This window comes from Scyliorhinus torazame, chromosome 9, assembly GCF_047496885.1.
Source record: "Scyliorhinus torazame isolate Kashiwa2021f chromosome 9, sScyTor2.1, whole genome shotgun sequence".
NCBI classification, from domain to species: domain Eukaryota; kingdom Metazoa; phylum Chordata; class Chondrichthyes; order Carcharhiniformes; family Scyliorhinidae; genus Scyliorhinus; species Scyliorhinus torazame.
In genome coordinates, this window is record NC_092715.1 from 101,123,804 (window position 1) to 101,137,369 (window position 13,566).

At 57.5% G+C, this 13,566-nt stretch overlaps 1 protein-coding gene across 1 annotated transcript in view; it reads right to left on the reverse strand.

The window, feature by feature from the left end:
- The window catches only part of pcsk1 (proprotein convertase subtilisin/kexin type 1), a 137,835-nt gene that overhangs the window by 68,934 nt on the left and 55,335 nt on the right, over positions 1-13,566 (reverse strand). The window contains exon 5 of the mRNA XM_072516324.1: positions 11,632-11,708. Coding sequence (XP_072372425.1) covers positions 11,632-11,708 — 77 coding nt within the window. The remainder of the gene's footprint in view (positions 1-11,631; positions 11,709-13,566) is intronic.

Here is a 13,566-nt window from a genome sequence, read left to right on the forward strand (position 1 = left end):
CCTCGGTACACGTGACAATAAATCAAATCAAAGTCTGGGCGCCCCACGCCAGGTTGCCCATGCCAGGGATTGGGCCCAGGGATGGCCCTGCCCTTAAGAGGTACGTTAGGGCAGTGGGGGGTCTGGAGGCCGCAGTGGGGTGTCTCTTCTTGCACTGACGAGCTAAGCTCAACCGTGGACCTAGTTTTAAGTCCTTTGAATCATGCCTGTATTGACCACTTACGTTTGTGTTATGGGCCTGGGTTTAGAGAATCCAAGGTGTATCATGGACCCACCTGACCCACAACTTTTAATAGATTGTGGTATGGGGAGCACACAGCCCACTCTACAGGTGTGGTACAGCAGAAATGGAAAAGTATTTTTTAAAGCAAAACAATGTTTATGCTATGAACTCAAGTTAACCTTTTTAAAACATACAGCGAATATCTTAGCAACCATCAATTCAAATATAACCCCCAAAGAATACAACACTAAGTAATCCTTAAGCTGTTGTTTTAACATCCATAAGATTGAAAAAAACCTTTAAACAGAAGCACATCAGGTAAAAGTCACTACTGAGGGCAGTTATTAGTTTTAAATCACCAAAGGCTAGACTTACAGTCTTTAGATTACAGAGCGAGAGAGACTCATATACCTTCTGGCTGTGACTGTAGCTATCCAGCTCTGAAAACGAAACTAAAACACACCCTGCAGCAAACAGCCTAAAACGAAAGTAAAAAAACTGATAGACAGCCCAGCTCCACCCAATCTCTGACATCACTGCAGTAGTAACCCATTTATAAACACCCATTTCTTAAAGGTACTCTCACATGACACTCTTGAGAGGGATAAAAACAATTACTCTGCTAATGATTTAATAATTTAAAATATTTTAATAATTTAAAGGAAAGTTTCAAAAAGATTTTTGAGTACCAGCTATTTGTTAATTATCAAGGTAAAATGCTGAATGCTGGGAAATAGTGCATATTGTCACATTTTTCCCTTGCTTGCATTGTGTATTCCTAAATGATGGTCAAAACCAAAGAAAACTCTTCCTACAATACTCCAATCAAAGGCGAGAATCTCAGCAGTTTCTCCTCATCTTCCGTTGTACCTTTTGCAGAAATGTTGAGCAGCACGGTAGCACAGTGGTTAGCGCTGTGGCTTCACAGCGCCATGGTCCCAGGTTCGATTCCCTGCTGGGTCACTGTCTGTGTGGAATCTGCATGTTCTGCCCGTGTCTGCGTGGGTTTCCTCCGGGTGCTCCGGTTTCCTCCCACAGACGTGCAGGTTAGGTGGATTGGCCATGATAAATTGCCCTTAGTGACCAAAAAGGTTAGGAGGGGTTATTGGGCTATGGGGATAGGGTGGAGCTGTGGGCCTAAGTGGGTCGGTGCAGACTCGATGGGCACAATGGCCTCTTTCTGCACTGTATGTTCGATGTTCTATATTGATTGAACAGCTGCTTGTATCAGGGGCGAAATTCTCCGTTATCGGCGGAAAGTCCGCCGATCGGCGCAAAAAACGGCGCAAATCCGACTTGCGTCACGTCGGAAAAATGGGTCGAAAGTCTCCGGCCCGAAATGGGCTAGCAGCGACGTAACGGGATCCGCGCTTGCGCAGTGGTTCACGCCGTGCAGCATCATACGCACCGCACGGCGTGACGGCGCATAACGCCGCGCTGCTCCCCCCACCCGACCGCAACACCCGACTGGATGGGTGGCCGCCGCTCAGCCCCGAGGTTCGAGTCACGGGATGTGGAGGCGCTCCTGGACGCGGTGGAGCAGAGGAGGGACGCCCTGTATCCAGGGCACGGCCGCAGAGTTGCCCCACGCCACAGCCGGCGTCTGTGGAGGGAAGTGGCAGAGGCCGTCACCGCTGTGGCCCTGACACCACGGACAGGCACCCAGTGCCACAAGAAGGTGAACGACCTCGTCAGAGCAGGCAGGGTGAGCCTCCCCCATATCCCCCCTCACCCATACACCCCCCTCCCCCATATTCCCATATCCCCCCTCCCCCATATCCCCCCTCCCACATATCCCCCCTCCCCCATATCCCCCATATCCCCCCTCCCCCATATCCCCCATATCCCCCCTCCCCATATCCCCCCTCCCCCATATCCCCCCTCCCCATATCCCCCCTCCCCCATATCCCCCCTCTCCCATATCCCCCCTCCACAATATCCCCCATATCCCCCCTCCCCCATATACCCCCTCCTCCATATCCCCCCTCTCCCATATCCCCCCTCCCCCATATCCCCCTCCCCCATATCCCCCATAATCCCCCCTCCCCCATATCCCCCATATCCCCCCTCCCCCATATCCCCCCTCCCCATATCCCCCCTGCCCCATATCCCCCCTCCCCCATATCCCCCCTCTCTCATATCCCCCCTCCACAATATCCCCCATATCGCCCCTCCCCATATCCCCCCTCCCCATATCCCCCCTCCCCCATATCCCCCCTCCCCCATATACCCCATATCCCCCCTTCCCCATATCCCTCATATCCCCCCTCCCCCATATCCTCCTCCCCCATATCCCCCATATCCCCCCCTCCCCCATATCCCCCATATCCCCAAGTGAATCCAGCCCTAACCTTAACCTCTGCAATGCACGCGCAACCGATGGCGTGCATTCATATACCTGCCTAACAGTGTTGCCTTTTACCCCTGCCACCCCCCCCCCCCACAGGATAAGCGCGCACACAACAATAGGGAGCATGTGAGGACTGGAGGAGGCCCCGCTGATGAGAGGCCCCTGACCGAACACGAGGAAAGGGCCCTGGAACTGGCTGGCGGACCTGACGACCGGGAGGTTGCTGATGCAGAGGTCGGGGGCGTAGGAGCAAGTGAGCCACCGACAGCCCGTCCCCATATCCCCCCTCCCCTATATCCCCCTCCCCCATTTCACCTGATCACTGCCTGATGTCTAACCATGCATGCTTCATTGTGTATCGCAGGACCAAATGTCCAGGCACCCAGCCCCGCAGATGCAGACCGCCCGCAGGATGCCCCTCGAAGGCCACGGGAGACGGAGAGACATGAACCCTCCAGCGTGCGACGCCCGCAGGATGCCCCTCGGAGGCCACGGGAGACGGAGAGACCCGCACTCTCCAGCATGCGACGCCCGCAGGATGCCCCTCGCACACCACGGGAGACGGAGAGACCCGCACCCTCCAGCATGCGACGCCCGCAGGATGCCCCTCGCACACCACGGGAGACGGAGAGACCCGCACCCTCCAGCATGCGACGCCCGCACGATGCCCCTCGGATACCACGGGAGACGGAGAGGCCTGGAGCAACAGGGAGACGACACCCCCGTCACGTGCGGGAGCGACCACCCAGCGTCGATGGGGGCAGCCACAGGCCCCCGTCACATCCGAGCCAGGACACCACTACCCAGGACACCACTACCCGGGACACCACTACCCGGGACACCACTACCCGGGACAGCACTGCCCAGGACACCCCTACCCGGGACAGCACTACCCAGGAAGACGAAATACCGGACAGTGACAGAGTGGATGGGTGGAGACGAACCCCCACCCCAAAGTGCCATGGACTCAGAGTGGGACGAAGAGCACGACACAACGCCACTGCTGTCACCAACACCCTCCACCATCGCAGAAACACTCACCTCGGTTGGGCACTTTAGTGATGAGGCGTCTGGTACACTCACTGGTGCCCACAACACAGCCGTCCCGGTACAGCAGGTGGAGGTAGGAGCAGCAGAGGGGCTGGGCGGTCGGAGGGCAGCCCAGCCCAAGCGAACATCTGCCGCCCAGATGGATCCCGGGTTCCTGGAGTTACCACACCCACACATAGATCTGATGCAACCACCGACCCGGAGACGAGCGAAGAGGGTGACGGGCGGCTTGCGGCGGCTGCAGTCGCAGGTGGAGGAGTCCACCCACGTCCAGGAGCTGGGAGTGGTGCCGGTCATGCGTGCCACCCAAGCTGACACCGCACGGGTGGCGTCCGCGGTGGAGGCAATGGGTGCGACGGTGTCAGACATGGGGAACGGTTTGCGAGGCCTGGGGCTTTCCGTGCAGGCGCCGTCTGTGGCCCAGGAAATGGCTGCCCTCTCACAGGAGGCCATGAGCCACTGCCAGCGCCAGATGGCAGAGGCGCTCAACGCCATAGCCCAGTCTCTGCAGGCCATGGCCCAGTCTCAGCAGGCCATGGCCCAGTCTCAGCAGGCCATGGCCCAGTCTCAGCAGGCCATGGCCCAGTCTCTGCAGGCCATCGCTGAGGGCATCGGCGCCAGTGGCCATGTGCGAGCCGGCGTCGCACTGTCACAGACAGGGTTTGCCAACACCCTGGGCTCCATGGCTGCAAACCTGCAGACAGACCCCTGTTGATACCAGCATGGGCTTCCAGGACTGGCAGTGCCAGATGTCGGGGGGGCGTCGGATGGCCAGTCCGTTCGCATCCCCCACCCATGTAGAGGTCTGGGGGCTATCGGGCACCCAAGGGAGGAGGAGGTGGTGTGGTCCGTCCCGGCTCCCCCTGTAGGGGAGGTCCCGGTACACCGCGACACCTCGGACTCCCCCCCTTCCGTCCCAGGTGCATCGGGTGGGCAACGGGCAGGACAGGCTGGCAGCTCGCCATCCCAGTCGCCCGGGCCGCAGCCTGGCCCATCTCGGCCAGGACGCCCCAGGAAACGGCCGCCAAAGGGATCCAGTGTCAGAGGGCAGAAATCACAGGAGTCCACCTCCAGTTCTGCTGTACCGTCTGGGGAATCACGTAGACGTAGTCAAAGGGCCCGTAAGGCCAAACAATTAGACACTGAGTAAGTTGGCACGGGTGCAGGGCACAGATGAGTTTTAGGGGCTAGGGCACGTGCATGAACTCCTTTGGTTATTAAAGTCAATGTTACACCTACAGAAGCTGCCTTTGTGGTCTGTCCAAAGCGTGCGGGGGTGTCATGTACGTTGAGCGCAAGTGTGTGTGTGAGGGGTGGTCTTACCTCAGCCCCAGGTGAGTCTGCCCCCTTCCCCCTGGGCCGCCATCAACATCCCCCGGGCTGAGGACGGGACCGTGCGCTGCAGTGTCACAGCCGCATGCAGGGATGGTCCGGGTGGATGGTGGTACTGTGGCCATGGGTCAGACATAGTCCAACGATGTAGAGCCAGGAGCTCACCGCAGGGCGGGTTGTCATCATCCTTCATGGCCTGCAATAGACACGCGTCCACCCGCAACTGTGTGAGCCCGGCCCGTTGTGCCGCAGGTGGATCGGCAATGGGGGGGCATGGTGTGCATGCGGGTGGGGTGGGTGGGGTTGGGGAGGGGGGTGAGGGTGCTGGGTGGGTGGATGGGTGGGGGGTGTGGGTGGTCGGCTGTTGCCATGGTGTGCGGCCTGTGGCCATACTACCCGATTCCCACGCCCATCTAGTCAGTGAAGCGGGCGGCTATCAGTCTGTCCCGTGCCCGCTGGGCCAGCCGGTAACGGTGGACAGCCACCCGCCTGTGTCTACCCCGTCTGCCCTGACCATTACCCCCATCCCCCTCATCTGGGGAGGACTGCGCCTCTTCCTGCTGCTCCTCCACTCCGCCCTCCTCTGCCTGCGGCACATCGCCCCTCTGCTGGGCTATGTTGTGCAGGACGCAGCACACCACAATGATGCGGCCGACCCTATCTGACCGATACTGGAGGGCGCCCCCAGAGAGGTCCAGGCACCTGAAACGCATCTTCAGCACGCCAAAGCACCTCTCTATCACTCCCCTTGTCGCTACATGGGCACCATTGTAGCGGTTCTCCGCCTCATTGCGTGGCCTCCGTATAGGCGTCATCAGCCACGATCGCAATGGGTAGCCCCTGTCGCCCAGCAACCAGCCCCTCAGCCGGGGATGGCGTCCCTCGTACATGCCGGGGATGGATGACCGCGAGACCACGTATGAGTCATGTACACTGCCTGGATAACGGGCGCAGACGTGCAGTATCATCATGCGGTGGTCGCAGATCACCTGTATGTTCATTGAATAGGTCCCCTTCCTATTGGTGAACACGGCCCTGTTATCTGCAGGTGGCCGCACGGCGACGTGCATCCCATCGATCGCGCCCTGGACCATGGGGAACCCGGCAACGGCAGAGAAGCCCACGGCCCGGGCATCTTGGCTGGCCCGGTCCACGGGGAAGCGGATGTGGCGGTGCGCCATGGCATATAGGGCATCTGTCACTGCCCAGATGCACCGATGCACCGATGTCTGCGATATGCCGGACAGGTCCCCACTCGGTGCCTGGAATGACCCCGTTGCATAAAAGTTCAGGGCCACCGTAACCTTGACGGACACGGGGAGAGGGTGTCCCCCGCCAGTGCCACGCGGTGACAGGTGTGCCAGCAGGTGGCAGATGTGTGCCATGGTTTCCCGCCTCATCCGGAGTCTCCTCCTGCATTCCCGGTCCGTGAGGTCCTGGTATGACTGCCGGGGCCGGCACACACGGGGCGCCCTCGGGTGCCTCCGTTGCCGTGGGGCCGCGACGTCCTCCTCCCCCTCCTCGTCCTGCCGGTCAGGTGTCCCTCCAGCCTGGGCGGCTGCCGCCTGCCCCTCTGCAGCAGCCTGCGCCGCCTCTCTGGCACGCTCCTCCTCCTCCTCATCCTCATCCAGGGCAACATAGACATGAGCGGCTGCCGCCACGGCGGCCAACATCGCTGGATGATCGGAAAACATGACGGCCTGGTGGGGGGGAGGGGAACGACGACATGTCATCATTGCCCATATCCCCTCCTCCCCCCAGCCAGGTGGCATGGACCGCATGGGTCCAACTGTTGGAGGCTGGCACCTGGCCAGGTGGACCAACTCACTTGCCCTCGCAACCCCCTCCCCGGCACGGACCCCCCATCCCCCTCCCCGGCACGGACCCCCCCCCAACCTCCACCCCGGGATGGACCCCCCCCCAACCTCCACCCCGGCACGGACCCCCCCCCAACCTCCACCCCGGCACGGTCCCCCCATCCCCCTCCCCGGCACGGACCCCCCCCAACCTACACCCCGGCATGGCCCCCCCCCAACCTCCACCCCGGCACGGACCCCCCATCCCCCTCCCCGGCACGGACCCCCCCCTCAACCTCCACCCCGGCACGGACCCCCCCATCCCCCTCCCCGGCACGGCCCCCCCCCCAACCTCCACCCCGGCACGGACCCCCCCCCCCAACCTCCACCCCGGCATGGACCCCCCATCCCCCTCCCCGGCACGGACCCCCCCAACCTCCACCCCGGCACGGACCCCCCCCCAACCTCCACCCCGGCACGGACCCCCCATCCCCCTCCCCGGCACGGACCCCACCCCCAACCTCCACCCCGGCACGGACCCCCATCCCCCTCCCCGGCACGGACCCCCCCCAATCTCCACCCCGGCACGGACACCCCATCCCCCTCCCCGGCACGGACCCCCCCCAACCTCCACCGCGGCACGGACCCCCCCATCCCCCTCCCCGGCAAGGACCCCCCCCCCATCCCCCTCCCCGGCACGGACCCCACCCCAACCTCCACCCCGGCACGGACCCCCCATCCCCCTCCCCGGCACGGACCCCCCCTCAACCTCCACCCCGGCACGTACCCCCCCATCCCCCTCCCCGGCAAGGACCCCCCCCCCAACCTCCACCCCGGCACGGACCCCCCATCCCCCTCCCCGGCACGGACCCCCCCAACCTCCACCCTGGCACGGACCCCCCAACCCCCTCCCCGGCACGGACCCCCCCCCCAACCTCCACCCCGGCACGGACCCCCCATCCCCTTCCCCGGCACGGACCCCCCCCCAACCTCCACCCCGGCACGGACCCCCCATCCCCCTCCCCGGCACTGACCCCCCCTCCAACCTCCACCCCGGCACGGACCCCCCCCAACCTCCACCCTGGCACGGACCCCCCCCCCCAACCTCCACCCCGGCACGGACCCCCTCCCGGCACCCAGCCTACTCTAACCACCCCCCGCCCCCCCGCCGCACACACACACACACAACCCGAGACACCCCTCTCCTCACGCATTCAGACTGCGGCCACGCCATCGCCTGCCCAGAGCCAACCCCCAGGCCGTCACTCACCTCCACGCTGGTCGGCGTGAACCTGGAGCACAGGGTCACGCCGATGAAAAGGAGGTTTAATTTATGTCAACGTGAACCGTCATCACGTCGACGGGACTTCGGCCCATCCGGAAGGGAGAATATTGGCAGGCCGAAAATCGGCTGCCTTGCGCAGACCCGTGACATTCTCCGACGGCAGCGGCGACATTAACGCCCCGCCGACTTTTCTCCCTTCGGAGACTTCGGCAACCGGCGGGGGCGGGATTCACGGCGGCCAACGGCCATTCTCCGACCCTCTAGGGGGTCGGTGAATGACGCCCCAGCTGTTTACATTGGGCAAAATTATTCACCTTGTGACACCACAAACGTGAACCAGGATTGGGTGAAAAATTGGGTGTCTAGCCAAAATCGAGGTATGCACCCGGCCCCGATTCAGGCGCCATGCTCCAGTCCCTCCCTGGTGGCAATAACGAGGTTAGTACCCTGCGCCATTGGCACCACACATAACCGTGATTTGGGTGCATTTCAATGTAATTAGTGGGTTGGACACAGTATGCTCGACCTTCCGTGACGCTCTGCTCCTCTCAGGTTGAAGCCTTGCGGGCTTAAATTATTACAAGTATTTACAAATGTGGACTGGGCCCCACGGCTGCAGAGGGGGAGCGGGAGGCTAAAGAAACACTGAAAAACCATTCAAAACTGTCGGGCTTTCTGGGTGATGGCTGCCCGGGCCGGGGGCAGTAGCGCGTAGTGCCAAGTCCGTGCACTTGGGGTCTCCCCCTCAGGATTTGGGTTAGATCAGACCGCCATTGCTGCAGTCTGTCTTTTAAATGCACCCCCTTGGTGCTACTTACAGGCTCCTGACTGCTCACACTGCTGAATGCTGCCTGTGTCCTTTAAATGCTCAGAAGTCTTCTGGCCATCTAGGAGCCCATCCAGGCTGCCCATCTGGACACCCTCGTAGCAAAGCTGTATCATCAAGGGCCAAGCTCAATCAGGGGCCCTCCACGTTTTGGAACTCCTCAGAAGTGTAGCCCCATTGCAGAGGAAGCAGGGGATCGGCAGAGCTCAGAGGACATCTGCATCACAGACTTTGGAACCCTCCCAGGTGCTGGTTCTCTGCACCTCTCAAGGTGAGGACTCACCAGTGACCCCCACCCCTCCAGATCACCAGCTGTCTCCTCCTGGCGGTGAGACTGGCAGCGCTGATTGCCACCACCTCCCAGGCAGTGTTCAGGAGGGCAATTTTTGAGTCTGCGGCCCACGCTGGTGAAGAGGATGCCCCTCAGCTTCTCATTCTTCTGGAGCTGTGGATCCATCTCGGACCCCCCACCTCGGGGGCGGGGGGGCAAGTCTTCTTGAGCCATCTTGGTGGCTGCAGTTAGTGCCTGATAAGTGGAGAACTTTAAAACAGCTCCAGCTGTCAGACTCTTTGGCACTAACTTGAGCCCCAGTGCTTAGAAAGCCTGCTGGGCTGGGAATTGCTCGGAATTCATGCCAGCAGAGTGGTGGCCATTTGCATGTCCTGAATTGCTCCACAAATAGCGGCGCCAATGGGAACGCGAATCGCATGCAATTCAGTACTGGCGTCAACACTCTCTGAAATTGCAAATTTTACTCCATATTTCTACGGGCACATCGCAAGCATGTTTAGCCTTCTCCTGCCAAAACCCATCAGTGCAGGGAGAAACGATCGGGACACTATTTTTAAATGGCGACCCACTCTTTCGCACCCCCGACATGACCCCAGATCCACCCCCAAGTCCCAACTCATTGTAAGCGGGTCCCCGCCCCCCCCCTCCCCCACTACTACGCAGGGTCCCACTCTGCCCGATCACTGCCACACATAATATGTCAGCTTGCTACCTTGGCAATGCCAGCCTGGCCCCCAGGCAATGCCCCTGCCAGCTGGAAGTGTCACCTGGGCACCTTGGCACTGTCAGGCTGGCACCCAGGTGGCACTGCCAGGTGTCAGGCGGGCCATGCCAGAGTGCCAGGCTGGCAGTGCCTGGATGCCCAGGTGGCACCAGCAGTACAAGAGGACCAACCTCTCCACAAATGAGGACCAGAGGGCATGCAGCTGGGGACCTAAAATCCCCTGGGAGACTCCCAAGAGTGCCATTCCGTCTGGTCCCCATTTGTGGAGAACAACACTGTACAGGGTTCGCTCAAGGTCTCCAAGGTAAAGGGGATAGATCCCAACACCTTGGTTACCCCAGGGAACTGCATATTAGAGTTAGTCCAGCTATCTCGCTCTAATATGCAGATTTGCCAAAATGTGATCCCACCCACAATGGGCGGGCTTCGCATTGAGCCATTTCACAAGAATGCGTTAGATCTCGCGAGGTGAGGTGAGTTGGCTAAATTCTGGGAGTGGGGTCTCCCATTATTTACCGGCCATGTTGCGCCACGGTGCGCTGCTTTTCGGGTGCAGCATAGCCGGTAGATCGCGCCCGACGAGTGAGCTGCTGAAGTTTCAGAATCTCGGGCGGGATTCTCCGATATCGGCGCGATGTCCGCCGACCAGTGCCAAAAACGGCGCAAATCAGTCCGGCATCCCGCCGCCCCAAAGGTGCGGACGTCTCCGCATCTTGAGCGGCCGAGCCCTCACCTTGAGGGGCTAGGCCCGAGCCGGACTGATGTCCGCCCCGCCAGCTGGCGGGAAAGGCCTTTGGTGCCCCACCAGCTGGCGCAAAACTGACTTTGCCGGGTGGCGCATGCGTGGGAGCGTTAGCGGCCGCTCACTGCATCCTCGCGCATGCGCAGTGGAGGGGGTCTCTTCCGCCTCCGCCATGGTGGAGACCATGGCGTAGGCGCAAGGAAAAGAGTGCCCGCACGGCACAGGCCCACCCGCGGATCGGTGGGTACCGTTCGCGGGCCAGGCCACCGTGGGGGCACCCCCCCAGGGCCAGATCGCCCCGCCACCCCCCCCCCCAGGACCCCGGAGCCCGCCCTCACCACCATGTCCTGCCGTCCCAAAGGTGGTTCAATCCACGCCGGCTGGCGTGGGTTGACAGCGGCGGGACTTCGGCCCATCGCGGGCCGGAGAATCACCGGGGGGGGGGGCCGCCAACCGGCGCAGCGCGATTCCCGCCCCCGCCGAATATCCGGTGCCGGAAAATTCGGCAACCGGCGGGAGCGGGATTCACGCCAGACCCCGGCGATTCTCCGACCCGGCGGGGAGGTCGGAGAATCCCGCCCCTCAGTAGAAAGTCAAGGTGGATGTCTTTTATTGCCCTTCTTCTCAGAATCCACCTTTGTCCAAGAGTGGACTTCTTGTTGCTTATATTAATTTTCCTTGTGCCAATTAATGCCAAGTAATGGCCAACTTGGTATGTGAACCCTCACCAGCTTGGGTCTGGGATCAAATTGGCCAAACTTAATTTCCGTTAGCTAATTTCAATTGCCAAGAACTGTACGTGATATTTTATCAGTGCTACCCAATGTCCCACAGGTCAAAAGCAAAAGAAATTCCTGAGGAAATTCCTTCGAGTTTTCATCACAACTTCACCAAAGGTGTGGCAGGAAACTTGCACTGAACCTCCAGCAGATTTATGGCGATAGCGGAAATATTGGCCTTTTTTTGGCTAGCATTTTCCCAATGTGTGAAAGGTTACAGGTGTAAACTTACTTATTTTCATTAGTTGGGTCATATCTTGGAAATGGATCAGGGTCATTATCATTAAAATCATAACTTGCTTCTGGATCCTATTGAAATAAAAACATAAATGAAAGCATTAATAGTCATGTGTCACAATAAATGTTTTTAAAACTATGATATTCCCTTTGTTACGCCTGGGTAGAATATTGATCAAGAATATTCACAATCCAGATCTACAGAGATTTTTGTTTTAATCAAAAATATTGTGATTAGCTTTCGTTCCAACATAATCAGTCATATTGTTGAAATGTAATTCAAATAAATCACAATCAATAGCAAGAGGTGACATTTATTCCATTGGCTCTTTTGCATTTAATTAAAATTTACAGAAATTTGCAAGGAGATCATGTAATAATTTGTCTCCAATGTGAGGATTCCCCACTTGGTTATGGAGAATAAAAATATTTCTATCTATTTGTGACTAATAAACTATTTCAGACCAAAGTTCAGATATCAGTTAATATAACACTAGTCAGTGATCAAGTCTAGATATGGTCTCTATCATTCAGTGTTGCACCATGTGGTGTGTTTGCTCACTAAATCACTTTGATAATCCAATGCCACAGAATGTTTTAATGACGTTTGGGGGCTACCTTATGCCTATGGTATTACAGTTCATTCTAAAATGGGATTGCCAAGGAAAACTATGTGGCTGGATTTTATGGTGGTGGGGCTCATGAAATAAAATGGGTAGCCTGCCTGTTGCCTCCCAGCCCAACCCAGACCTGTCTTCTATTTACAGTAGATGAGGTAGCTGTCAGACAGCCTGATTGCCCTTGGGCCTATTGAAGCTCAATTTAGCCACGGCCTCATTCTGCGACCATTATATTACATGAGGTCATGCATTTGGAAGATGGTACATGGTACACACTGCTGCCACTGTGTATCACTGGGGGAGGGAGTATATATATATATATATATATATATAAATGGGCCCAAGCTCAATCTGCCTCTTCTACATGCAGTTTCTGGTTGCCCTTCCAAATTCCCATATGGGCTGACTGAGAATGTCATGTAACCTAGGCTAGATTAGGGTTGCTGCAAAGGACAACATATTCTCCAAAGGAAAGCAAGTTCACAAAGGAAATAGTGGCAATGATATAAAACTTGATCCCCTATAAGGAGGATCAGATTTAAAATGTTGACATAATTTATGCAGAGGGAAAATGTGCCAATGCCTATCCTTCTGCATTAGGATAATTAAGGTTTCACCTGTTGGAAGAAAGATAGAAAGAAATATATAGTCATGCATTATATGTCCTGGTTATGCATGGTCTCTAGTTCAAGCAACTGTATAATGATTATATGTTTCTTGCCTGTGTTGGTCTGTTGTCTATATGTATATTAATTGTAGTGGGCTACAGTTTTCTGTGGTTGTCTGTTAGCTATATGTTCAGTTCTGAGGTTGATATGATCCCTGCAGAGATCATTAATGCTAAAGGAGAAATTCAAACACCCAATGATCAACTGAAAACCACATCACAAGATTTCACGTTTTTAAACAAAAACATACTTTACTGTGTATATAAAATACATATAATGAAATGAAAATGAAAATCGCTTATTGTCACGAGTAGGCTTCAATGAAGTTAATATGAAAAGCCCCTAGTCGCCACATTCCGGCGCCTGTCCGGGGAGGCTGGTACGGGAATCGAACCGTGCTGCTGACCTGCCTTGGTCTGCTTTAAAAGCCAGCGATTTAGCCCAGTGAGCTAAACCAGCCAAAGCAAACACTTAATTTAATGTTAAGACTCTGAGTATAAATCCAGTTCCCCACTAAGTTTCTAATTCCACCCAAGAGTTCCCTTATACAAGTCCGATAACTTGAGGATATAGTCACTTCTTCTACTGGATCCAAACCAAGTATGCCACAGCTCTCCAGAATTCACTTTGATTTCTTCCCAG